We start from the raw sequence: 25,547 nt of genomic DNA, 5'->3' as shown, positions 1-25,547 counted from the left end.
GGTGAACTGTTGGTTCTTTGAAGGAGAGGGGTGGGTGCTGCCGCGCTTCTGCTGCTGGTGAAAGGAAGCAAAGTGCTAAAACAAAGTGAAAAGGGGTAAAATTAGGTTTACTTTTAAATTTTTAATATTATTTTACTGAGGGGCATAATAGTAAAATCAAGTTTACTATGGGGGTGGCTGAAGAAGGGATGGAGGTGCAGGAAGAAGCACTGTTTTTGTCATGGTTAATTCTCCCTATCAATTCAAATTTGCACCCAACACATTCATATAAAATATTCGTTTTGTTTTTAATGGTTTAAAAGTTTTTTCCTTTTGGATATTCATATCCCTAAGTTAAATGACAAAGTTCTGGATATATAAGTCTGGAACTAATATGTCACTTCTAAATTTGGCTATCTGGAAGTTTATTTCGACAACATAAATGACCTTCTTGATACCAAGTTCCGTAAGCAAATATAAATGAGTTCTGGATCTTAACTCTCAACATCATTTACAACATATCATTCTAGACATGAAAATTCGAAACTCATAACTCACTTCAAGATATAACCATCTGGAAGCTTAAATGAACCACAAAAATGACCTTATTGATATATAAATCTGGAGTATATAATAACCACTTCTGGCTTTCTATATCCGTAAGCAAATATGAAGTCAAGGGCAATGTTAAATTTTAAATTTTACATTGAGTGCATGTCTTAATAGATATGGTGCATGGAGAAATTGCCTTTGGTTATTTGCCATTCGTTTTTTTATATTTTCACCATCAGTTTTTAATATGGGCCCTTTGTTAGGCCCAATATTTCTACTATTTGCCACCTGTTTTTACATATACATTCAGCAATGTTCTTTTTTAAATTTAAAATTGAAATTTATTTTTTTGGGTACTATGCCCTAATAAATTCTAAATATCGTTATGACTGTATGCGTAATATGATATTTAATAAAATTAATTGTTTGAGTATTTATATAATTATACACATCATCTTCTACTTAATACATTTTTCTGCAAAATTTAAAAAAATGTGTTTTCTCTAAATAAAATACAAGCAAACCCTCAACAATATTAGTATATAGTTTACATTATCTCCACTTAAGCATAACTCCTAATTTTTTCATTGTAAATAAAAATACATTAGAACAAGGTTAATTGATGGACTCAAATAAAAAATTTCTTTATTTTCATGTGCATTTGTGTTTTTCTTGTGGGGAAAATAAAGTTTTACATATTTAATGAAAAAAGTACCATTTTATTATCGATATTAGGTTACTAACACCTTCGCTACACTTGACCAACTTTAGATCTAATTTAGGTTTTATACATTTTCTTTTTAATTTTATCGTAATTTTTTTAAATAAACTATGTGGCTACTTGTCTGTTTTTTTCTCTCATTTTTTTCCCGTTACCCTAGTTGGACAACACCCAAAACATTTTTCAGGGACACTTCTTAGAATGTGGCAAAGGATGATAATAATAATCCTAAACCTTGAACCATATAAACTTGTCCTTTATTTATGAATGCAAATATAGAAATTTGATATCCATGCAAACCAAAATGTGTGGCTTCATGGATTTTCTGAATCTGGGACAGATTCTAAGTCTTGTAATCAAAATGCTGTAAGGAAAAAAGTGTAAGAACATGTGGTGCACAGCCAAACACAAATGCTTGTTCATAAGTTGGGAACAAGGACAATTAGCAAGCTCAAGTACCAACAGTAGCCAAAAAAAGATGAGGTTTGACTTTGGAGGCAGACATTAATATATCTAATCGGCATCCCCACAAAACATCAAATGTTGCTGGTAAAGTACAAATATCACAAACAATGGAAGAAGTGTCAGTTCCAACCGATACCCTCTTCTTCTTTTGCCAAATGCTTCTGATCTCCATCTATCTTTTCTTTTTCTCCCCATCAAGGGATCAAACTCCTTTTTAGCAGCTACATGGACTCAACACACAGAAACAGGTATATCTGGTTTTTTTCTTTAATTTTTCTTCTGGATAAATTCTTCTCGTCAACTCCTTCACCATATATGCCATCTGACAGAATTGACTATGAAGACCTTATTTTAAAAAGGTGAAGAAGTAATAAGAACAAACTTGGTGGTGTTATACTTTGATATGTTTGTGTTGAGAAGTGGCTGCATTTGTCATCACTTCTAGTCTTAATTGTAGTTTATCAAAAGAATAAAGTGTCAAACACCAATAATTATTCAAGTCTAAGAGTTATTTATTCAAGTATAATGATCTTCAATCATATATGGGGTTATTTATATTTTTATTTAACAAACTTTACATAATATCAATTGATTTTAAGATTCATGTATCCTTAGTTCTGGTTTGTGGAGCCCACTTGACATGAGCGTACCTTGGGAGTTAGGACACACATTTTTTTGCTACTTTACTCCTACCTGACTTTGCTACACATTGCTAAGCAATGGAAGAGAATATAATAGAGTAAAAGCTTTTCTTGGCTTTAAAGCTAGAGCAGTGACATGGTCTCAACTTACACACTACTCTTCTCTCTTTGATCCACTTCTATGTAAGAAAATTTAAGATGATCACTTATATAATGTTGTCCAAAACACCATATGATATCGTGGCTAGGTAACAAACACTATGGAAACACACAAGAGATTTGGATTATGTACCATTTCCTTGGTCCTTTTTCTGACTCTTAGTAAAAGTTTAAGCTCAACTGCATTTGATGTCAGTGAATATGAAGATGGGGAAAGCGTTGATATAGCAGATTCTTTCTTAAGTTATGGGTATGTATTAGAAAACCCTCTTGTTAATTGTTCAAAAATTCTTACTTTTGTCCTTTTTAACTTTTGGTACTTAATTATATTTTTTTCCTCCCTTTTTTGGGGTTAAGAAATGAAATGGAAGACATGGAAGAAAATGAATGGCAGATGGTGCAAACTAAAGGAAACCAATTTGTGGTGAATGACCAACCTTTCTATGTTAATGGATTCAACACGTACTGGTTGATGGTATTTGCTGCAGATGAGTCTACCAGAGGAAAGGTCACTGAGGTGTTCAAACATGCATCGTCTGTGGGCATGTCAGTTTGTAGGACTTGGGCCTTCAATGATGGCCAATGGCGCGCTCTTCAGAAATCTCCATCAGTATATGATGAAGACGTGTTCAAGGTCAGTGTTTCTGAATTATCTGCTTGTTATTTTCAGTACTTTTTTATGTTCAACTAAAAACAGTATTATGATTTTGACTTCTCTTGTATAATCAATATTTTCTTCACCATTGTATTATGGCTAGTAGTTGTTAATGTTTTAAATTATGATAGTGTCAAATTTCTAGTTATATCTGTGCAGTTAAATAGCAATCCTCATGCAATTCCATTTTATTGTTGGAACCGTAGGCCTTGGATTTTGTGGTAAGTGAAGCAAAGAAATATAAAATTAGGCTCATATTATCACTGGTTAACAACTGGGAGGCTTATGGGGGCAAAGCACAGTATGTGAAATGGGGCAATGCAGCTGGCCTTAACTTGACCTCTGATGATGACTTTTTTTCACATCCAACTCTCAGAAGCTATTACCAGGCTCATGTTAAGGCAAGTAGTTCCTTACAATCTAACAGATCAAAAACCACCTTTTGTTGCTTGGGAATTGGACACTGGAATTGAAGCCTGTTTTGTTATTTGCTGCAATGCTCAACTACCTAATAACTAATTGGGTTGAGTACTATTTTTCACTGTGTAGACGGTGCTCAATAGAGTTAATACATTCACAAATATCACTTACAAGGAAGATCCAACCATTTTTGCTTGGGAACTGATGAATGAGCCTCGGTGCACCTCAGACTCCTCAGGTGATGTGTTACAGGTTTGCCCCTTCAGAACTTTTGCTTTCCATTAAAAAGAAGGTCCAGTGGAGCTATTCTTACAGTTTGTAATATCATATAATCATTGCATTCAATTAATAAGTTCCTTCCATGATATCACATCTTGTGCTCAACTGACATTGTAGGATTGGATAAAAGAAATGGCATTCTATGTGAAAAGCATTGATACAAAACATCTAGTGGAGATTGGACTGGAAGGATTTTATGGCCCGTCAACACCTCAGAGATATCAGTTAAACCCAAATGCATTTGCTCAACAGGTCGGAACTGATTTTATCAGGAACCACCAGGTTCTAGGTGTTGACTTCGCTTCTGTTCACATATATCCAGACTCTTGGTAAGTTACTAAGTTTATTCATTCAATGATGACTTTTACTATAGTATGTACAGTATCATAAAACTGAACTGCTGCAAACTCTTAGCATTCATCTTAATATCATAATCCTATTCAAGTGCATACAGATTATAAACTACATTATTGTACTATGACATAAGTGTTTCTTCTTTGCTTTTACCATTCATCCAAAAATTATCTGAAATCCAGCATGAGTATGAGAGTTTCTGACTATGAATTAATTACCTTGCCAAAGGATTTCACAATCAATTGCTGATTCCCACCTCCCATTTATAAAGTCTTGGATGGAAGCTCACATAGAGGATGCAGAAAAGTATCTTGGAATGCCTGTTGTTTTTGGTGAGTTTGGTGTGTCTGCAAAAGCTCCTGGCTTCAATTCATCATACAGAGACAACCTTGTAAACACTGTGTACAAGACAATCCTAAACTCTACCAAGAAAGGAGGTAGTGGTGCTGGAAGCCTTGTGTGGCAGCTCTTTCCCGATGGAACGGATTACATGGATGATGGGTATGCAATTGTTCTCTCAAAATCACCTTCCACATCAAGCATTATATCCCTTCAATCCACAAGGCTAGCCCTCTTCAATTCCTTGTGCTCTAAGAAATGCCGTTGGGGTTGTAAGAAGCGAAATGTGTTGGAAAAAGTACTCTATCATGACGAACTCTAATACCATATGTGGAAAGTTGCAAACTTCTCGTGATGCATCCAAGATAATAGCTTCAGTATGAAAACGATACTCCAGAAAAAAGTGAAGAGAAGAGATAAACATGGGTATGCAGCATACAATTCTGTTTGTATTGATGCCAATAGTTATACTTTTGTATGTTCTGATAGTTGTGTGGCAATTTGTAAAATAAGCTAGTAATTTTGGTGTGGAGAACTATGTTATTATATCAGTGACAACTCTTACAAGAAGCACAATTTCGTACAAGAATACTATTAAGATGAAAGAACTATATGGAACTAAATACATAATATCATCCTGGATGTAAGTATGTAACTTCGTCTGGTATGTGTCAATAGACTGCAGCTCTACTTGGCTGTATGTCCCGTTTCAAGCATTGAACTCAAAGTTATGGTCTTACAGACAAGGTCCACCAATCTTCAAGCATTCACCTTTTGTAGAAAGAAACCTCTTACAACCACTATGTGCTCCCGTTTGAAATTGTTGTCAAATAGGTTACAATGAAAGATATAAATGTATATTGCAGCAATAATTTTTCCCTCTGTATGCTTTGATGTCCCCAGGCTTATCAAATGCCTGAAATTGAGTAGAAAATTTCCCCTTAAACTTAGGGAGGAAAATCCGAACACAAAAAATGGAACAAAGTCTTATAATTGATGGTGTTGAATTCACATGTTAGGCACGCTGGCTGTGGAACACCTCTGAATTCAAATGTGCTCCTCCTCCTCCTCCTCCTGATGAAAGAAATTTCTTAAAATAACATTCCCTTAGAGGACTTCAATCAAAAGTGATATGATTCCTATTTCTATTATAAAAAAAGAACTGGGATAAACAAAAGAGAAAAAGAAGGCAAAGGATATGGGAAAAAATATTTCTTCTATTTTATTTTCCTTAATTAAATCAAAACAAAAAGTCTCAATATATATACAAGCAATACACTCATTCTAGATAGCTAAAGAGATAGAATGTAAAATAAAGAGTCAATAAAGACTAGAATAAGAAAAGACAAAACAAAGACTAGACATATGTAGAAAGAGAAACAACTAAGAATTAGAAAAGACAAAATTAATATTAGTTTCCTTCTAGAAGCCTTGTATCCATATCCTTTGTTAAGTTCTTACACCAAAAACAAATGAGTGATCCCTCCTGTCATATTACCAGTAACCCAAAAACTAAACAAACCTGTTGTTTGTACACTGAGAAACTACCTTTCGGGTTAACTAGCAATTTTTACATCACCTTGTGAGGCAAAAGAGAATGCCCAGATACAGGTAGCTCACAAAAGTGATTTTCATTCATTCTAAATTATCTTGCTTGGTTTCTTGCCAAGGAAACAGTAGATAACTCTAGATACAATTTCGGAAGACAGCATAAGGGCAGCATGAGGAAATAGAAATCTTATCTATCAAACTTGACTAGACAAATTTGAAAGATAACCAGTGATTAAAAAAATGAATGAATTAAAAATGAAACAGTATACCCACATTGCTAAGCAGCTCACTTTCTGCTCAAGCTTAGTTTTGAAAGTACTGCAGCTGCCTGATCACCACCCAGAAGAAAATAGGGATGTCTCAGAGCTGCGGCAGCAGATAAACGTCCTCTTCTTAGGGAACCTCTCTCAGATACAAGCTTTGTAGCTAAGTCCCACCCTCTACCAGATTCACTATCTAGAATTTGGAAGTCAGGCCTGCTGCGAGTATAGTCCCTCCATTTTTTCAAATCAAATCCACAGTTTTTTAGTTCCAAGTTGAAATTCTTCAAAGCAGCTGAAGACCTTAAAGATGGTATTGCCATTTGAAGAAGTACAATCCCAGCTGAATACATATCAAACAAATCAGGGCTGTTTAACTGCAACAATAATCACATAACTCCACTTTAGCACTTCCTCAGCAAAACAAAATACAAGTGGAATAAACCAGTACGTGACTAAGACATTAACGAATCTTTTAGTTAATGTTCCTTATTAAGAAGTGAACTTTAAGCCTAACTCAATCTTATAAAACCAACTTAAGGACAAACATATTGGTACTTGAATTGGTCTATCTGATAAGTGCCAATGTATAGTTTTTATGATTGAGAAAATTGAACACTTTGGAACTTAATTGTTGCTTAATGTAAGAAAATTACCCTAATCTAAGAATTATTGAATCTGATTATATATTTTTTGAACCAAGAAACAAATGAAGAAATTTAATCTCAATTTTTGTGAAAATTGCAGATGAATATGAAGCATTGAAAGAATGTATTCAAGCTGGCATTGAAAGAGAAAAAAAGTAAAAACTTAATTGGATCACAAGAAGATTTAGCTCAAGCTAGAGGATTTAGCTCAAGCTAAAACTGTCCAGAGTTGATTAAATGTGCAGTACTGATCTAGCTCAGGCTAGAATCGCTAGCTTGAGCTAAAGTTGATTATATAAATTCTGAAACATATCTCAAAACCAGCGGTGGAAAACAGATTAGGTTTTTTAGAGAGAGACTAGTGAGAGAAAGGGAAGAAACCTCTGTTCTTAGGAGAAGAACTTGCTCTGATCAGCCCTTCTTATGCAATCCAGATCAAGAATGAAGATTGGAGGAGCTGTCATGAGTGGCTAAGTTCTTTCTATCTTGGGATTGAATGTAATTTATCTTGATCAAATGTATTCTTGGTGATATATATATAAAATTCTCTTTTCTACTTGTTCTTGGTATTTTCGTTTTATGCTTATTGCTTGATTCTGTCTGATCAATAGAGTCTTGATTTTGATCCTTAAATTTAACTGGAAAGTACCTTTAAGGATCTGAAATAGACGAAAATGCTTGATAACTTGTAATGCTAGGAATAGATTTCAGGTTATTGATTGCATGATAATTCTGTTCCTAAAGCTGGATGATTTGTTAAATATGTGAGGAATCAATGTTTAAGAAATTATCTTATGAATTTCATCTGTGAGGGATCAAGATGAATGACTTTAAATTAAGCATCAAGAATAAGTAGTTTTGAGTATTATATATTGTATTATTTCAAAATACAGATGATTGAGATAAACGCAATTCAATCCCAAGTATCTTTCTCTATATTTGATAAGTTGGTTTTGTTACATCCAGAATCAAACCCTAAATCTTTGAGTTCTTGTGAAATCTTTAATTTGGTTATGAACAAAGTCTCAAAATTATTTTCTATACTTAATGAGTTTTAAAACATAACATCTTAATTAGAATTGTTCCCTGTGGGTTCGACATTCGTACTTTAAAGAGTACTATATTACAGTTGATTCGGTACACTTGCCGAGAAAAATCAACAAGTTTTTGGCGCCGTTGCCGGGGAACAATTTCTTTTAAGAATATCTGAAGTATAACTCATTGAGTATTGTGAATATTCTGTTTTCTTTGTGAATATACACTTGTTTATATCTTATTTTTTTTATCCTGTGTTAATCCTTGCTTGAGTTGTCTTAGATACATGCTATTAAGAGGACAGGTTCTTGAAGATCAATTGGAATTTGATCCAGAAATTGAGAAGACAGCTAGAAGAAATCAGAGCAAGAAGAGAGAAGAAAAGAAGAAGCAAGGACAAGCAAAAGGAGAATCTTCCAACACTCTTAACTCACACAATCAAACAGAGTTCCAAATGGCTGAAAATAGACAAAATCCACCTAGAAGGACATTGGGAGACTATGCTATGCAACAAGGACCAAGGCATTTCTCCAGCATAGTCATACCTCCTGCCACCAAATCATTAGAAATGAAGCCAGCTTTTCTTAGCTTAATCAGCACTCATCAATTCACTGGAATGGATCATGAAGACCCTTATACTCATCTATCCACATTCTATGAGTTGGTTGGGACCATGGGCTTCAAGGAAAATGATATTGAATCTGTTTATCTGCGTCTATTTCCTTTCTCACTTGCAGGAAAAGCAGAAGAGTGGTTAAAGTCGCATCCAAACCAGAGTCTAAGTAGCTGGAATGATGTAGAAGAGAAATTCCTACACAGATTCTTCCCACTCTCTCGATACATCAAGGCTAAGTCTGATATCTCCACATTCAGGCAAGGGCCAGAAGAACCTTTTTGTGAAGTTTGGGAACGCTTTAAAGTGATGTTAAGAAGATGTCCTAATCATGGCTTTGAGGATATTGCTCAGTTGAACATATTCCACAATGGTTTGAGGCCTGATACTAAAATGATCTTGGATGCTGCAGCAGGAGGTACAATGATGAGTGTTGATGCAGAACAAGCTACAAGAATCATTGATGCCTTAGCCTCAACAGATTACCAAGCTCAACATGATAGATATTCAGTGCAAAAGAAAGGGGTGTTGGATCTTAGTACTTCAGATGCAATTTTAGCACAAAACAAGATTTTGACTCAGCAAATTGAGGCATTAACCAAGCAAATGTCAAAACTGCCTCAACAATTACATGCAGTAAATTCTCCTTCAATTCAGAATCAAGCTTTGAAGTGTGATTTTTGTGGGGGAAATCATCTTAATGGCCAATGCTCTTACCAAAATCCATCAGAGGAAGAGGTTCAGTATATGAATAATCAAGGAAGGCAAGGTGGCTTTGCATATAATTATCCAAATAACATGGCTCAAGGATGGAGGAATAATCCAAATCAAGGATTTGGGTGGAAGCAAGAGGCTGGATCATCTAACAGACAAGTCCCTTATCAGCAGCAACCACATTATCCTTCCGTTCATGAGAGAACATCCAAATTGGAGGATACTTTTGAGAAATTCATGCAAGCCTCTCTATCTAATCAGAAAAATACTGAAGCATCAATAAGAAATTTAGAGACACAGGTGGGGCAGCTGGCTAAACAGATAGCTGATAATCAAGGAAGTCAATTTTCAGCCAATACACAAACCAATCCCAAGGAGCATTGCAATTCTATCACTACCAGAAGTGGGATAGTTATAGGAAAAGGAATTGGGAAAAACTTAGTTGTTGGGGAGGAGGTTTTAAAAGATAAAGAGAGTGAAAAAGAACAGAGTGAGTGTGAGGGAGGAGAAAGAAGGAATAAGGAAGATGTTGTACATATTGGAGAGAAAATAGAAAAAAATCAAAAAAGTGAAAAACAAGAGAGGAGTGTTCCTATAAAAGATGTACCTTATCCACATGCTCCTACAAAGAAATGCAAGGAAAGACAATTTGCAAGATTTATGGATATTCTCAAAAGATTGCAAATTAACATTCCATTTACTGAAGCTTTAAAGCAAATGCCTACATATGCTAAATTCATGAAGGAATTATTGACAAAGAAAAGAAAAATCAATGATCAGGAGATAGTTGAATTGGAAGCTGGATGCAGTGCTATAATTCAAAAATCATTACCACAGAAATCCAGAGATCCTGGGAGTTTCACTTTGCCGGTTACCATAGGAAATCTCACTGTTGGAAAGGCATTATTGGATCTTGGAGCTAGCATTAATTTGATGCCTTTATCAATGCTGAAGAAAATTGGAGATGTAGAAGTGAAACCAACAAGAATGACTTTGCAGTTGGCTGATAGATCAATCAAATATCCACATGGAATAGTTGAAGATCTATTGGTAAAGGTAGATAAATTTCTATTCCCAGTAGATTTTGTTGTAATGGATATTGAAGAAGATGTTGATGTACCTTTAATACTGGGAAGACCATTCATGAAAACTGCCAAAGTTATAATTGATGTAGACAAAGGAAGATTGAAGGTTTGTGCTCAAGATGAAGAAGTAAGCTTTAATGTTTTTGAAGCAATGAAATATTCAAATGATCAGAAAGAGTGTTTCAGAGTGGATGTGATTGTTGTTGAACCTTCAATGATGTTAATCAGGCGTCAAGTTATATGACGTTAAACGAGCGCTTGCTGGGAGGCAACCCAGTGTTTTATTTTGAAATGTGTCTTTAATTTTTGTTTTGATTTAGTAGTATGTTTTAATATTTGATGTCTTTAAAACCAATTTGATATGTGAAATGGTCATGTAGGTTTTGAAATGTTTGGTGAAATGAATGGATGGAAAAAAGCTTAGAAAGGTTTGAGACTTTTGGCAAAGACAAAATGAAAATTTTCAAGAAAATTTCATTGCAGGGTAATTTTAGCTTAAGCTAGAACTTCTAGCCTAAGCTAAATATGCAGAAAAAGAAGAAAAAAAATTGTTCTGCAACTTTCGCTTGAGCTAAACTGGGCTAGCTTGAGCTAAAACAAATCTGTTGCTCTCTGCCAAATTTTAGCCTGAGCTAAAATGAGCTAGCTTAAGCTAGAACAAATTTGTTGCTCTCTGCCAAATTTTAGCCTGAGCTAAGAAGCTCTAGCCTAAGCTAGTGAGATTTCTAAAAAAAAAAAAAAAAAAAAAAAAAAAACTGCAGCATTTTATAAAAATCACATTTTGAAAATCCTGCACCCTAACTCAGTTTCAGAAGCACCCTCTGTTCTAAAAAAATCCCAAAGCTTCCATCTACATAATCATTCTCAAACAAACATTTCATCTACATTGTCATTATCAAGGTAAGTAATTACTCTTCTCCATAATCATTTTCATTGCCATTTCCATTCAACCAAACCCAGTCATGCATGTTTCTGCTTCCAGTTCACAGTTTCGTTTTTAAATTGAAAGATTCAATCTTTTTGAAATTTCAATGTCTTGATGTTGAATAGGATTGTGGAATAGGATAATCAATGTTAAGCACTGTCTTCCATGGATTAAATACCAAAAATTACTCATTCAATGCCATTCTATATTATGCATAACAAGTGTTTGTTAAAATGTCAATCAAATAAAACACTTTGGTTTGAGAAATGCTTATTCTTACATGTGCAGAAAAATGAGTCACACCAAATCCACATCTGGTATTAAATAATCTGTCGTTGACACCCACTGAATTTCATGATTATCTATCTTGGCCTGGGGACAGGCACAATTTTTCAGGGGAGGCAGGAACATATGGAGTTGGGACTAGAGTTGAAGATACACCAGAAATGGCAGCTGAACCAACTGGAGCAGCAACAAATGATGAACATTCAAGTTCAGAATGATGATGTTGGCACAGAGCGGAACAAAATCACAAGAGGAGATTGATACTTATCATGCACAATGAACAAAAAACTGGTTTTATCTTTTTGTTTAACTTTACTTTCAGTTTAATTTAGTAAGTTGACTTTAACAGTTTAGTTTAATATTTCTTAATTTAGCTTTTGTTGATGGCAAGCTTAAGTTAGTATAGTGGTTGATGTTTGCATATTTTGTGAAATCTTGTATATAGATGATGGTATATTTTTTTTGGAAAAAGAAATCAAACCATAATTCTAAATTAGAACAACCAAATGGATTAATCATGGTCTTAATTTAAAAAAGAATGTGTGGTTGGAACCATCACTCAAATTGAGAAAGGATAGTAATGTGTAAAAGTTGGAACAAGGTAAATAGTTGAAAGCAATGTCTGAGAACAAATGAGGAATTGAAATTAGCCAACCAAGTGAGAGTGTGAAACTTTTAAACAGTTTGAGAGACTTTCACTAGTGAAGACTTAATTGAGGTTGCCTAATTTTCTAGTCAATTTGCATCACAAAATCAAATATGGAGAGGATTGAGGCATGTTTAATAGAGTGGAGGTGAGAAAACTCAGAACCAAACAGCTAACCTTTGCAATATATGATGAAATGTGCAGAAAAATAACCCTTTTTGAGCCAAATTTGTTTTATTGCACCCTAGCTTCTGATATACATATATTGTCCTACCTTGTGGTATGCTAACAAAAGGAGAGCATAGGTGCAATTCAAATTTCTATAATTAAAAGAATTGGGTTTGGTGTGGCTGCTGGGATTTTAAGAATGAAAAAAAAAAGAGAGAAAAAAGGAATGACAAAATTATCCAAATTCTCATTCTCTTTTCTAAAAAAAAAAAGAAAAAAAAAGAAAAAGAAAAGCAAAGGGGATTACAAAAATAGAAAAAGAAGCAATCTGAATGAATCTTATGGAAGGGATAATGGATAACACAATTAGAAAGTGAATTGCAAATATGCTAATCTTTTGTTAAGTGTGCATTTTGTTATCCTGGAAAAACCAAATTTTCTTTGTAACTCAGCCTCATTACAACCTGAAAAGACCTCAAGATCTATGTTTGTGAAAGTGTTTGTAATCAACTGGAAATGAAGGGCCACCTTAAATTAACTTGGAATTCAGTGAAAAAAAGAGGGAAAACACTCACCAGTGAGGAATGAAGAGAGAAATTCCTAAGTTTGATTCTCAGTGAAGAGTAACAATTGTTTACCTTGGAAATTGAATATATTCTTATCCTGTCTTGGTTTGAATTGATAGGAAACACCATAATTTTTTGTTGAATTATCTTGTGCTCTTTCCATGAAGTTGTTCTGATATTAAACTATAGATTTGATTTCTAAGGATTTTGGGGAAGAATGAACTCATATTTTTTTTTTTGGGATTCAATTACTTTGCTTGAGGACAAGCAAGATTCTAGGTTGGGGGGAATTTGATAAGTGCCAATGTGTAGTTTTTATGATTGAGAAAATTGAACACTTTGGAACTTAATTGTTGCTTAATGTAAGAAAATTACCCTAATCTAAGAATTATTGAATCTGATTATATATTTTTTGAACCAAGAAACAAATGAAGAAATTTAATCTCAATTTTTGTGAAAATTGCAGATGAATATGAAGCATTGAAAGAATGTATTCAAGCTGGCATTGAAAGAGAAATAAAGTAAAAACTTAATTGGATCACAAGAAGATTTAGCTCAAGCTAGAGGATTTAGCTCAAGCTAAAACTATCCAGAGTTGATTAAAGGTGCAGTACTGATCTAGCTCAGGCTAGAATCGCTAGCTTGAGCTAAAGTTGATTATATAAATTCTGAAACATATCTCAAAACCAGCGGTGGAAAACAGATTAGGTTTTTTAGAGAGAGACTAGTGAGAGAAAGGGAAGAAACCTCTGTTCTTAGGAGAAGAACTTGCTCTGATCAGCCCTTCTTATGCAATCCAGATCAAGAATGAAGATTGGAGGAGCTGTCATGAGTGGCTAAGTTCTTTCTATCTTGGGATTGAATGTAATTTATCTTGATCAAATGTATTCTTGGTGATATATATATAAAATTCTCTTTTCTACTTGTTCTTGGTATTTTCGTTTTATGCTTATTGCTTGATTCTGTCTGATCAATAGAGTCTTGATTTTGATCCTTAAATTTAATTGGAAAGTACCTTTAAGGATCTGAAATAGACGAAAATGCTTGATAACTTGTAATGCTAGGAATAGATTCCAGGTTATTGATTGCATGATAATTCTGTTCCTAAAGCTGGATGATTTGTTAAATATGTGAGGAATCAATGTTTAAGAAATTATCTTATGAATTTCATCTGTGAGGGATCAAGATGAATGACTTTAAATTAAGCATCAAGAATAAGTAGTTTTGAGTATTATATATTGTATTATTTCAAAATACAGATGATTGAGATAAACGCAATTCAATCCCAAGTATCTTTCTCTATATTTGATAAGTTGGTTTTGTTACATCCAGAATCAAACCCTAAATCTTTGAGTTCTTGTGAAATCTTTAATTTGGTTATGAACAAAGTCTCAAAATTATTTTCTATACTTAATGAGTTTTAAAACATAACATCTTAATTAGAATTGTTCCCTGTGGGTTCGACATTCGTACTTTAAAGAGTACTATATTACAGTTGATTCGGTACACTTGCCGAGAAAAATCAACACTATCCAAAAACTGTTTGAGAGCCAAAAGAGCTCGACAAAAACTGTCCTTAAGGTTGAGTTAAACTTAAAGTCCACTACTTAATACTCCAAAATTAGAAGATTCTTAATTAGGAGTTCTCAAATTTTAATTTACAGAAGAATTATATTTTTGTGAACTGATCTTAGCCAATATGCTGCTTTAACCAACTCGATAAAATCAGTAATCCCTACAGAAGAACCATAATTTGACTTCACGAATAGGGTAGTAGTAGTATACCTGCCAAAGGATTGGAGAAAGGAAAGCAGCAATTGGTTCTGGTGGTGGACTTAGTGTTTCTTCTGGAAGTACATATAATTCTGGGGGGCAGTAGTCAGGATCCAAAAGGGTACGGTTGGGAACATAATTCTTTCCAATCCGCAAGTCTGTTGCTGCACCAAAATCAATGAGTTTAATCTGCCCTCGTTTAGTAACCACTAAGTTGGCTGGCTTTACATCCCTGTGAACAATGCCAGTATCATGAATTTTCCTCAGAGATGTAATGATCTGCCGCATTATTTGTTTGATGATCAATGCATTTCTTTTTGAAGAGTCCACACCTTGCAGGACACGTCCAAACATCACAGATTCTAAGTTTGAAGGGAAGTTGCGATCCTTCATGTAATCACCAAGAGTACGATCTCCCTATGACACATGGAACTCTCCAATTAATGAAGTAAATGGAGGAATAAATTAGACTAAGATGGCAATTTAATTTATATTTTCAAGAACATCATACAAATAACTTTTTTGTAAAACTCCTGACAGTTAAATAGTTATGATTAGTTCATCTAAGGCTATTGTTTATGGAATAGAAATACAAGCTAGAGCACCTCAAACTTCCAAACAAGCCATTTTCCACCTTTTGTAAACTGTGAATTTGTTTGATCAGCTACAAAACTTCCCAGGAAGTCAGCACATGTTTCGGGAGCTGCCCTAGATAGCCTGTAATTGAACCACTCCTCATAATCACCAAACTCCTCAGCGCCTTGAATTCCCACCTTAACCTGCACATCCCATTAGTCAGCTGCAAAATACTTTCTATAGACTAATAATCTAAAACCGGATGATGGATATTCAGAAAATCAAGTATCCAATTTTCTGGTTTAAACATTTGAATTATACATCTTCCCTCTCTTGATCAGAAAACAAGAATTTATAATAGAGAACAAAGACAGAATGAATAATGATCAAGGGTTGGTGGACTGCAACATTCAAATATCATCCAGCCATCAAATCAAAGAACAAAACCACAACTAAAAGTAAGGTTTTTCCAATATCTCCATATCAATTCAATGCAGGAAATACTGCTATATTCAGCATCTTGAATAGGCTATCTAGTTCCTACCCCACCCCCTTCCCACACACTAACCTAGATAACATGTTGAGAAAACAGTTCAATTGAATTCAAACAGAGCAAATAATAAAAAAGGATAAAATTTAGACAAGTTCTTTAAGCATTGCTCTCCTATCGGATGTGTTATGAATCAGTATAATTTACCGAAGGTAAAACTCTATCTAAGTTCGTGCATACAACAAACAAACACCAACATAAGATCACTGTTCTTTACTTCCTTAAAAAAGTTCCAACAACAATACCTTTTTAAGAATGACTTTATCCTTAGACTTGGCTTCCACCGGCGTTGCCTTGCCTCTCCCCCTCTTCTGCACAACATCAAGACTCCCACCATTCCCATTCCCATTCTTGGGAACCAAAACACCCGAATAGACAACACCAAAAGACCCTTCACCAAGCTTTTCTCCAACCACAAAGTCACTCCTCTTCAAGTTCCTCCTTCCAACCAAACTGTCGAACCCCAGTTGAAGAGGGGCCAAAAGGTACGCATCAATGGCACCAACAAGCACACCTGGTCTCGCAGTCAGGTAAATCCACGTCAACCCACCAAACACGAGAACCCCCCACCTCTGCATGTCAGATAAGCTTTCAGTCACTCTTTCAAACTGCACTATTCCTGATTGGATACTTTGAAACTGGTCCATGCCAACACTGTTCTCCACCAACCCTTTGGCCACCTCACCAAACAGTGCATGGCACTTTGCAGAGTTGCTCTTCACACGGTGGTTTGAGTTTGGCAAGAAAGAAGCATTGTTTGGTGTGGTGAGCTTCAAGGGAGAAGCCATTTGGCTGTGTTTGAGCGTGGAAGTAGCAGTTGGAGTTGGAGGGAGCAGAGAAGCCATTGGGTGATGATGCTTCTCAGATCAGAGGTACCACTTCTTCTTCTTCTTCTTCACTTTATCCACTGCTTCTCTTGGTCCAAATTTAAGACCTCATCCATCAAACTTGAAGCCACAGAAAAATATTAAACACGTGCAACACTTTATTTACATTTATGGAAAATCATTTTTTTATGCACAATTTTATTGAAATATTTTATAACCTCATTTCATTATAAAATATGCTCAATTTTACAATAAATTCATGTTAAGTAAAAAAAATATACATACATTATTTAAATGCGCCCTGAAATTTATAATTTTTTAAAGTAAAATGTACATTTCGCTTAAATTTTATTATCTTAAATTCTAACAAAAAGTACATTTGCCAACTATACAAAATATAGTGACAAAGAACAAGTAATAGATGTTGTATTCTTGCTATATATATTGTTCGTAAAAATGTATCTAAAATTAATAATAATGAAGAATTAAAAATATATTTTCTTGAATAAAAAAATAAGTGATTTTTGTTTGAATGTTGCGGCAGTCTGAAACGGAATTGGTGGTTGCCCCGCTTCCTTCTCAATTGCCAACTTTAATCTTACAATTTATTTATTATTATCAATTTAATTATTACATTACTGTGTTATTATTACTATATTTTTACGAATATAGTAATAACAAAGTGAGTTTTTACGAATTTTTATTACTATATTTTTACGAATATTATTATTACTATAACAAACAAAGTGTTATTTATTAGTATATTATTATTATTATTATTACACTTTTATTGTTAATTTGTTATTATATTTTTATACGATCGTTCTGTAAGTATTCTGTTCCATCTAACGGTTTTCTTTAGCCGTTCCGTTCCATTCCGCGGGGGAACGCAAATCCCATCCCATTCTCCCTGCATTACCATTTCATTTGCATTTGCATTTGCATTTTCATTACATCAACTTCTTCATCTTCACCTCCAACCAATCCCTTTCCTCTTCTCCTCGATTGCACACTGTGTTTTCTTCAAGGTCAGGTTTTCTGTTTCGGTTTCCACATTTCTTCGTTCATTTGCTTATTGTTTAATTGTTGTTGTCATCGTTCATCCAATTTAATGGTTTGTTGTTGTTGTTGTTGCAGCAGGAGGGGGAGGGGGAGGAACAATCTTCAACATGGATGCAATTTGCAGTGCAATCGGAATGAGGTGATTTTGCCGCCAATTTGGGCTCGAAGGCCCACTAGGTGCGTCATTTGTTTCGATTTCTGTTATTTGTTTGATTTTCTGATTGCGTGGAAGAGAAGATGATTGTTCGTTGTTGATGTAATGTTTTGAATCTGGTTGGAATTGCATAGCCTTGTTCAGGATAGGCTTGCCAATGTACTGAACAAGTTTTGAATTTGAGTGCACCACGTTAGGGGGGATCGTGGAGTGCTATGGAACATAATGCCCCACATGTTCCCCCTTCTGAAACTTCCCATTCTCGCCGCCACAGGGTTCGTCCCAAAAGCAGCGTCCAATTTGATGATAACATCATCATACATGATGACAATGCCAACCTCATCTATGTTAATGATCCCGTCAAGACTAATGAAAAGTATGAGTTTTCTGGGAATGCCATCCGAACCAGCAGATACACTCTTCTCACCTTCTTGCCCAAGAATCTGTTCATTCAGTTTCACCGGGTTGCTTATCTCTATTTCCTTGCCATTGCTGCCCTGAATCAGCTTCCTCCGCTAGCTGTTTTCGGCCGAACCGTCTCCCTTTTCCCCTTATTGTTTGTGCTTTGCGTCACTGCTATCAAGGATGCCTACGAGGATTGGCGCAGGCACAGGTCGGATTGCCATGAAAACAATCGTGAGTGTCTGGTTCTTCAATCGGCTCAGTTCCGTTCCAAGAGATGGAAAAATGTACAGGCCGGTGATGTGGTTAAAATCTTTGCAGATGGGATGATTCCTGCTGACGTGGTCTTGTTGGGAACAAGCGATCCGAGTGGGGTTGCCTATATTCAGACAATGAATTTGGATGGTGAATCGAATTTGAAGACACGGTTTGCCAAGCAAGAAACAGCTTCATTGGTTTTGCCAGATGCTTGTGCTGTCGATGGAGTTATTAGATGTGAGCCACCTAATCGGAATATCTATGAGTTCACTGCCAACATGGAGTTCAATGGCCATAAGATTCCCCTTAACCAGTCAAACATTGTACTGCGTGGTTGCATGCTGAAGAACACGAATTGGATAATTGGTGTTGTGGTCTATGCAGGACAGCAAACAAAAGCAATGATGAACAGCGCAGCTTCCCCTTCCAAGAGAAGCAAACTGGAAAGTTACATGAACAGAGAAACTTTGTGGTTGTCAGTTTTTCTTTTTATCATGTGCGCAGTTGTTGCCCTTGGGATGAATCTCTGGCTGATACGCCACGAGGATCAGCTTGATACCTTGCCTTACTACAGAAAAAAATTCTTCGACAATGGGCCAAATGAGGGAAGGAAATACAGGTACTATGGGATAACAATGGAAACATTCTTCTCCTTTTTGAGCTCTATTATTGTGTTTCAGATAATGATACCAATATCTCTATATATCACAATGGAGTTAGTTCGATTGGGTCAGTCGTACTTCATGATAGAGGACAAGGATATGTATGATACTAAATCTGGATCAAGGTTCCAGTGTAGATCATTAAATATAAATGAAGATTTGGGTCAAATACGCTACGTGTTTTCTGACAAGACAGGAACTCTAACAGAAAACAAAATGGAGTTTCAGAGAGCCAGTATACATGGAAAGAACTACAGGGGCTCCTTGCTTACAGATGATAAAAGTACAGGTATTTTTTTCTTTAGTTGGGCTTCACTTGGGGTCATTATGTAATTCCAGTTTGCTTAAAGATGTGGTAGCGATGCTTTTATCTCTGTCCTGCTGATATAGTTTGAAATTTTCCGAAAAGCTTTATATGTGTTGCACTGAGATCATGAGAATTTTTTTGATTTTTCATGGAAGTTTGAGTAATGCGCTATTCATTTCCCAGTAGCTCGATGTTCTCTTGGGCTTTCATTTTCTATTTGTTTACCTCAATAAATCCTGGGATTGACTTGTGGAATATGTTTCATTCATTCATATCTAAAGCTCTATAATTATGTATGACTTATTTTCAGTTTTCAAAATTTCCGCCTCATCTTAGAGTTGTCTGATGAAATATCCATACCCTCAATAAAATTTTTCTATCATCCACCATTTGATTATGTTGTATTGTATGTTTGAGCTGAATGACTACTTGATTTCTCATTAGAATCATCTATAAGCTTATGATGCGATGGAAATTTGACAGTATATGCATCACAAACCAATTTTGGTAATGTTTTGCAGAAGCGGCAGCAGCCAATAATGGTAAACGAAAATGGAACCTCAAATCTGAAATTGCTGTTGATTCTGAACTAATGGCATTGTTGCAGAAAGACTCAAATTTAGATGAAAGAATTGCTGCTCATGAGTTTTTCCTCACATTGGCTGCTTGTAATACTGTGATCCCCATTCTCAGTAGTAGTAAAGTTTCCAGTTGTGAAAAAGATGAATCAAATCAAGACATAGAAGGTATTGATTACCAGGGAGAGTCTCCTGATGAACAAGCTCTAGTTTCAGCTGCATCTGCATATGGATATACTCTATTTGAGCGAACATCTGGAAACGTTGTTATTGATGTCAATGGTGAGAAACTCAGGTAAATAGTGACCTCCATTTTGGTGGGAGACTATGTGCTTTACTTTCCAAAATGTTTTTCGGCTTTTATATTTTATGAAATTGAATTATATTTACATTGCATATACAAGTGCATCCTTTTATGCTTTGTGTGGTTTACATTCAGTTAATCATTTTTGTGTGCATTATTATAGGTTGGATGTATTGGGCCTGCACGAGTTTGATAGTGTGCGAAAGAGGATGTCTGTTATTATCCGGTTTCCTGATAATGCTGTTAAGGTGTTGGTTAAAGGCGCTGACACTTCTATGTTTAGCATTTTAGCACCTGACTCTGAAGGAAACAATCGCATACAGCATAAAACTCAGAGTCATTTAAATGAATATTCTATGCAAGGTTTACGAACTCTTGTAGTAGGCTCCAGGGATCTTTCAGATGCTGAATTTGAGGAGTGGCAAAACATGTATGAAGATGCAAGCACTTCATTGACTGATCGAGCTGCAAAACTACGTCAAACAGCGGCTCTAATAGAATGCAAGCTAAAGCTACTTGGAGCAACTGGAATTGAGGACAAGCTACAAGAGGGTGTGCCAGAAGCCATTGAGTGCATTCGGGAAGCTGGAATCAAGGTCTGGGTTCTTACTGGTGATAAGCAAGAGACTGCAATTTCAATTGGTCTTTCTTGTAAACTTCTGAATGGAGATATGCAGCAGATAATTATAAATGGCACTTCAGAGGTTGAGTGCAGAAAGCTATTGACTGATGCTATAGCTAAGTATGGGTTACAATCTTCGAGTAGAGAACATCAGAATCTGAAGCGCAAAACTGATTCTAGACATGGTTGCCCTGATATTCACAATGACACAAAATCATTGGGCTTGCCCAAGTCAAATGCAGGAAAGGAAGAAGGAACTACTTCTCAATTGGCACTCATAATTGATGGAACCAGTTTAGTTTATATTTTGGAGAAGGATCTGCAGTCAGAGGCAAGATTAACCTTGCTCACTTAAAGTTTTCATTGGGAATATTTACGTATATTGGAAAACATAAGCTTAATTTATTTAAGTGCATGCACAACTGTTTAGATTGGTATCAATAATTTCATGGCAAATATTTACTGTTTTCCCTTTTCCTTTCTACAGCTTTTCAACCTTGCAACTTCCTGTAGGGTTGTGCTATGCTGCCGTGTTGCACCCTTGCAGAAAGCAGGAATTGTTGATCTGATAAAAAGCCGCACAGATGATCTGACATTAGCTATTGGTGATGGTAAGTTCTTCACAATGATACGAAATTCGTATACTTTACATTTGTACTTTCTTGGGGTGCCTGAGTGATGATTAGTAGTTGAGGTCATCAAGATTCTTTTGCATGTAACTTGTTATTTATATGAACAGATGCACTTTTTTTAAATGAAGATTTTCAGTATCTAACTTATGACCTCTTCTGTTTTTTTTTTCTTACTTTGGACAGGGGCAAATGATGTGTCAATGATCCAAATGGCAGATGTTGGTGTTGGAATATGTGGGCAGGAAGGGCGCCAAGCTGTTATGGCATCAGATTTTGCTATGGCACAATTCCAGTTCTTGAAAAAATTGCTTCTGGTTCACGGGCACTGGAATTATCAGCGTGTTGGTTATCTAGTTCTGTACAACTTTTACCGCAATGCTGTCTTTGTGTTGATGCTATTCTGGTATGTATGGCTTTTTTTCATACCGCTGGCTGACTTCCACCAGTTTGTTTAATATAATTAGTCTTTCTTTTATCTTGTAGATTCATTCTTGTGCTCAGCATATATTTTTTTTTCTGTTATCTTCTCTTAAATGTTTTATGCATGGACTTGAACTTAAAAATTGATATTTTCATTATTTTTCCTAAATTCCTACATCTAGGTTCAACTGGGAAAAGGAATTTATCCATGTTATGTTTGTATGTTAACATTTGTCAATGAAGTAGGCCACTAAGAATAGTCTGATTCTGGCTGTATGCTATGCGATCCATGTTCAAATTTGTAATATATTGGAGGATGTATTGCCAATTCCTGGGCTTAGTGATAGAAGTCATTTAATTTACATAATGATATTTTATAAAAAATTTATTGATTCTATCACGGTATCATCGTTGTCCGTAGGTATATATTATGCACTGCTTTTTCTACAACTTCTGCATTGACAGAGTGGAGCAGTGTATTTTATTCTGTGATATACACATCTATCCCTACTATCATTATTGGTGTGTTGGACAAAGACTTGAGTCATAGTACACTCTTGCAGTATCCAAAATTATATGGTACAGGTCACAGGCATGAGGCTTACAATTTACAATTATTTTGGATTACAATGATTGACACACTATGGCAGAGTCTTGTTCTCTTCTACATTCCCCTATTCACCTATAAGGACAGCACAATTGATATATGGAGCATGGGCAGTTTATGGACAATTTCAGTTGTTATCCTTGTAAACGTACACCTGGCTATGGACATTAACCAGTGGGCACTGGTTAGTCATGTTGCTGTATGGGGATCAATAATCATTACATATGGCTGCCTGGTGATATTGGATTCTATACCTGCCTTTCCCAATTACGGGTTAGTCACAGTCTTCCTATTAGCATACTATATTCTAGATTAGTACTGTGGCACATATATAGCTAATGTTCCTCTAATAATTTCAGGACTATTTATCATTTGGCAAGTTCCCCTACATATTGGATGACAATTTTGCTTATAATAGTCGTGGCGTTGCTACCTCGCTTTTCTTGCAAAGCTTTTTATCAAGTCTTTTGTCCTTCCGATATCCAGATAGCTAGAGAAGCTGAGACAATGAGCAAACAGCATGATGATTTGCAATCAAAGTGTCTATTTTCTAAATAACTTGAGTTACTATCAATCTTGTAGTAACTACAGAATCTCATTGGAATGGTTTCCACTGTATTTGTCCATCACATTGCATTCTTGTGGCAGTTGGCTTGGCTTTATAAGTGACCAGGCAAGTGTATGCTTTCTCTGTATCTAAAACATATTTTGAATGGTGTTCTTTTATAGTTATCTAATGTTTTTTTTTTATTTAAAACTTGTTTCATTGAACGTAGTGGTTTTCTAAAGCTGAGAGTGAATTTAATAGGTTTGGATGTGTATTACTTATAGTCCAAAAGATATCTTGATGAGTAGTTAAAGGAGACAGAGATCTCTCAATGGTTTATTATAACCCTTCATACTTAATGACGTAATAGTAATGCTGTGTTACACATAGATTTTATTGAACTTAGAAGTCCCATGACCTTGATTGTGTCTACTAAAAGAGACATTGGACCTTGTGTTCTGTGGAGGACTGATTCTTATAGTTATTTAGGTACTGGTCCCTGAGGGACTAATACTCAAATGAGTGAAAATATAAGGACGAATAATTACCGATAATAATATTTGTAGGTGTTACCAAAACTCAAATTTATGGAAATTGAGGTCCAAAATCATCGTTAAATCTTGAATTTACGATTTGATTATAATATTTTGAACAAATATTAAAGCTGGATAAGGGAGTTTTTATTTTGGGGATTTTGGGAGTAAAATGAGAGCTCTCTCAACAATATGTATTTGTAGTATTAGATTTATATATTCTTTATCCAAACTTTGTACTTTACTGTCTGTCTTTTCTTTATTGGGACTTGGGCCTTCAATAATCATTGGGATCAGATAGTCTTCTGAACCTCTCTGTTTGTTGGTCAGCTATATATGCCGCTCTTTGTAAGATGCTTAAGACGTAATAATTCAGTTACACTTTCAGTTGCAATTCTTAAAATTAAGTTGCATTATCTCTCTTTTACTCTTTGATATTCAATATTCAATATGTAGTACATTTATTTTTCTTTCTATAAAGGTTTAAAAGCTCTTGTTGCGTTTGCAACTTAATTCAACTCAACCTAACTCTGTCAAATGGCACAATGTGAGTCTTTGATTTGGGCAACAGTCAGATGAGTATTTTATAATTGCCTTGGAAATAGTTTTCCCTGCAAAAACAATGATGGATTTGATGGGTGGTTCTCTCTCCTCAACATGAATCTTTAAATTTAAAATTTTCAATTATTTAATTTCTGAAGGGAGAATGGATGTCATTTGGCAGCAACAAGGATTCCTCCCTGGAATACGAGAATTTATTAATTTGGTAACCAAAAATCCAGCTTGCATTGGGTTCTGTTGGCCGGTTTTATATAGGAATCTCCCAGGGCATGGAGTTCCTACCCACTAGAAAAAGTAAACTTATGTATGTGACTGTGCAATGCTCATCCACTGTCTGCATTATTTACTGCTAAAGTGTGTCCTGTGGCAATGAAGTTTGGAATCCAATTGGTTAAGAATGGTTTTTATTGGATGCTTTCTGTGATTGTTTTTGTTTACATTTGCCAACTCCTGAGATGGTCATGGGTTTAGCAAACAGTTGAGGAAACATGTATACAGTTTGTTTTGTAACTGAGAAACGAGTTAAAAGTTCACCATTGAATGTCACCAATTGGTATTTTCTAAATTCTTATTTTCAAGTGATTTTTATGGTTATCGTACCAGGAATATATATATATATATGTGCGTGCATATATACATGGTTGAAGATGCATAAATGTTGTGCTCACCCTTCTTTTACAGAACTAAAATAAGCTTTCTCTTGTCAAGTGTTTAGATCCGTTTGTACTTGCCCCTAATCTTTTTTTATGTCAATTCTTCAGGTGAGTAGCATCAGCAAATTGCAACAATTCAAAACAGGTGCCCATCCTACACAGTAATCAAGTATGTCGTGGGGAATCACATGAATTCAAGCTTGGAGAAGGAGGATGAAAGAGGGTTAAAGAGGTACTCGGCAATTGGTTGTGGGTGAAATTTGAAAAATGGGGCACTGGCATCATGATCATGATCAGCCAATCTTGTTTAGAGGATGGTTACCATACAGAGTAATCAGATGTACAATAGTTATGTAAAAATGAAGCTTGTATTATCCTTATTATCCCCATTTTTTAAACGGGAAAGAAAAAGATTCTGTCTCAACAAAAGGATAAAATAAAATAATGCAATTTTCTGCAA

General features: G+C 35.3%; 3 protein-coding genes and 1 pseudogene across 5 annotated transcripts; 2 read left to right on the top strand and 2 right to left on the bottom strand.

The window, feature by feature from the left end:
* Window positions 1–1,523: 1,523 nt before the first annotated feature.
* On the top strand, window positions 1,524–5,134 carry LOC137818301 (mannan endo-1,4-beta-mannosidase 6-like). Of its 2 annotated transcripts, none has more exons than XM_068621633.1 (7): window positions 1,524–1,965; window positions 2,714–2,767; window positions 2,875–3,151; window positions 3,379–3,573; window positions 3,722–3,844; window positions 3,989–4,200; window positions 4,454–5,134. In XM_068621633.1, exons 1-7 carry the CDS (start codon window positions 1,943–1,945, stop codon window positions 4,884–4,886), a joined length of 1,317 nt encoding a protein of 438 aa, XP_068477734.1. In that variant the 5' UTR covers window positions 1,524–1,942; the 3' UTR covers window positions 4,887–5,134. The 2 variants fall into 2 exon arrangements, with proteins under 2 accessions (XP_068477734.1, XP_068477733.1); XM_068621632.1 differs by having other exon boundaries at window positions 1,885–1,965; window positions 2,607–2,767.
* LOC137818300 (serine/threonine-protein kinase STN8, chloroplastic-like) lies at window positions 5,085–16,911 on the bottom strand. Of its 2 annotated transcripts, XR_011082054.1 has the most exons (6): window positions 16,204–16,911; window positions 15,438–15,611; window positions 14,845–15,249; window positions 6,389–6,752; window positions 5,577–5,638; window positions 5,085–5,480 (listed from the first exon to the last, which is right to left on the bottom strand). XR_011082054.1 is itself a non-coding variant. In XM_068621631.1 (5 exons), the coding sequence occupies exons 1-4, from the start codon at window positions 16,801–16,803 to the stop codon at window positions 6,402–6,404; spliced, it is 1,530 nt and encodes a 509-aa protein (XP_068477732.1). In that variant the 5' UTR covers window positions 16,804–16,911; the 3' UTR covers window positions 5,085–5,638; window positions 6,389–6,401. The 2 variants fall into 2 exon arrangements, 1 of the variants encoding a protein (XP_068477732.1); XM_068621631.1 differs by having other exon boundaries at window positions 5,085–5,638.
* Window positions 8,903–9,008, bottom strand: LOC137819917 (small nucleolar RNA R71; annotated as a pseudogene).
* Window positions 16,912–17,630: 719 nt separating the features above from the next.
* On the top strand, window positions 17,631–25,547 carry LOC137818697 (phospholipid-transporting ATPase 1-like). Its single transcript, XM_068622262.1, has 10 exons — window positions 17,631–17,813; window positions 17,926–18,024; window positions 18,136–19,612; window positions 20,152–20,503; window positions 20,676–21,465; window positions 21,622–21,745; window positions 21,950–22,169; window positions 22,608–23,066; window positions 23,153–23,466; window positions 25,196–25,547. The coding sequence occupies exons 3-9, from the start codon at window positions 18,217–18,219 to the stop codon at window positions 23,349–23,351; spliced, it is 3,540 nt and encodes a 1,179-aa protein (XP_068478363.1). The 5' UTR covers window positions 17,631–17,813; window positions 17,926–18,024; window positions 18,136–18,216; the 3' UTR covers window positions 23,352–23,466; window positions 25,196–25,547.

This window comes from Phaseolus vulgaris, chromosome 10 (assembly GCF_000499845.2).
Source record: "Phaseolus vulgaris cultivar G19833 chromosome 10, P. vulgaris v2.0, whole genome shotgun sequence".
Taxonomy (NCBI): Eukaryota; Viridiplantae; Streptophyta; class Magnoliopsida; order Fabales; family Fabaceae; genus Phaseolus; species Phaseolus vulgaris.
This window is presented reverse-complemented; position numbering and strand designations above follow the sequence as displayed.

What these genes read in the sequence shown, in the direction of transcription:
- LOC137818301 (XM_068621632.1), top strand. Translation starts at nt 2,619, where the DNA reads ATGGAAACACACAAGAGATTTGGATTATGTACCATTTCCTTGGTCCTT. An exon ending in ATTACCAGGCTCATGTTAAG is followed by an intron (nt 3,574 to 3,721) that starts GCAAGTAGTTCC and finishes TTCACTGTGTAG; the next exon opens with ACGGTGCTCAATAGAGTTAA. An exon ending in CACATATATCCAGACTCTTG is followed by an intron (nt 4,201 to 4,453) that starts GTAAGTTACTAA and finishes ACCTTGCCAAAG; the next exon opens with GATTTCACAATCAATTGCTG.
- LOC137818300 (XM_068621631.1), bottom strand. Translation starts at nt 16,803, where the DNA reads ATGGCTTCTCTGCTCCCTCCAACTCCAACTGCTACTTCCACGCTCAAA. An exon ending in GGCTTGTTTGGAAGTTTGAG is followed by an intron (nt 15,250 to 15,437) that starts GTGCTCTAGCTT and finishes CATGTGTCATAG; the next exon opens with GGAGATCGTACTCTTGGTGA. An exon ending in TTTCTCCAATCCTTTGGCAG is followed by an intron (nt 6,753 to 14,844) that starts GTATACTACTAC and finishes TTATTGTTGCAG; the next exon opens with TTAAACAGCCCTGATTTGTT.
- LOC137818697 (XM_068622262.1), top strand. Translation starts at nt 18,217, where the DNA reads ATGGAACATAATGCCCCACATGTTCCCCCTTCTGAAACTTCCCATTCT. An exon ending in AGAAGGATCTGCAGTCAGAG is followed by an intron (nt 21,466 to 21,621) that starts GCAAGATTAACC and finishes TCCTTTCTACAG; the next exon opens with CTTTTCAACCTTGCAACTTC. An exon ending in TTTGTGTTGATGCTATTCTG is followed by an intron (nt 22,170 to 22,607) that starts GTATGTATGGCT and finishes CGTTGTCCGTAG; the next exon opens with GTATATATTATGCACTGCTT.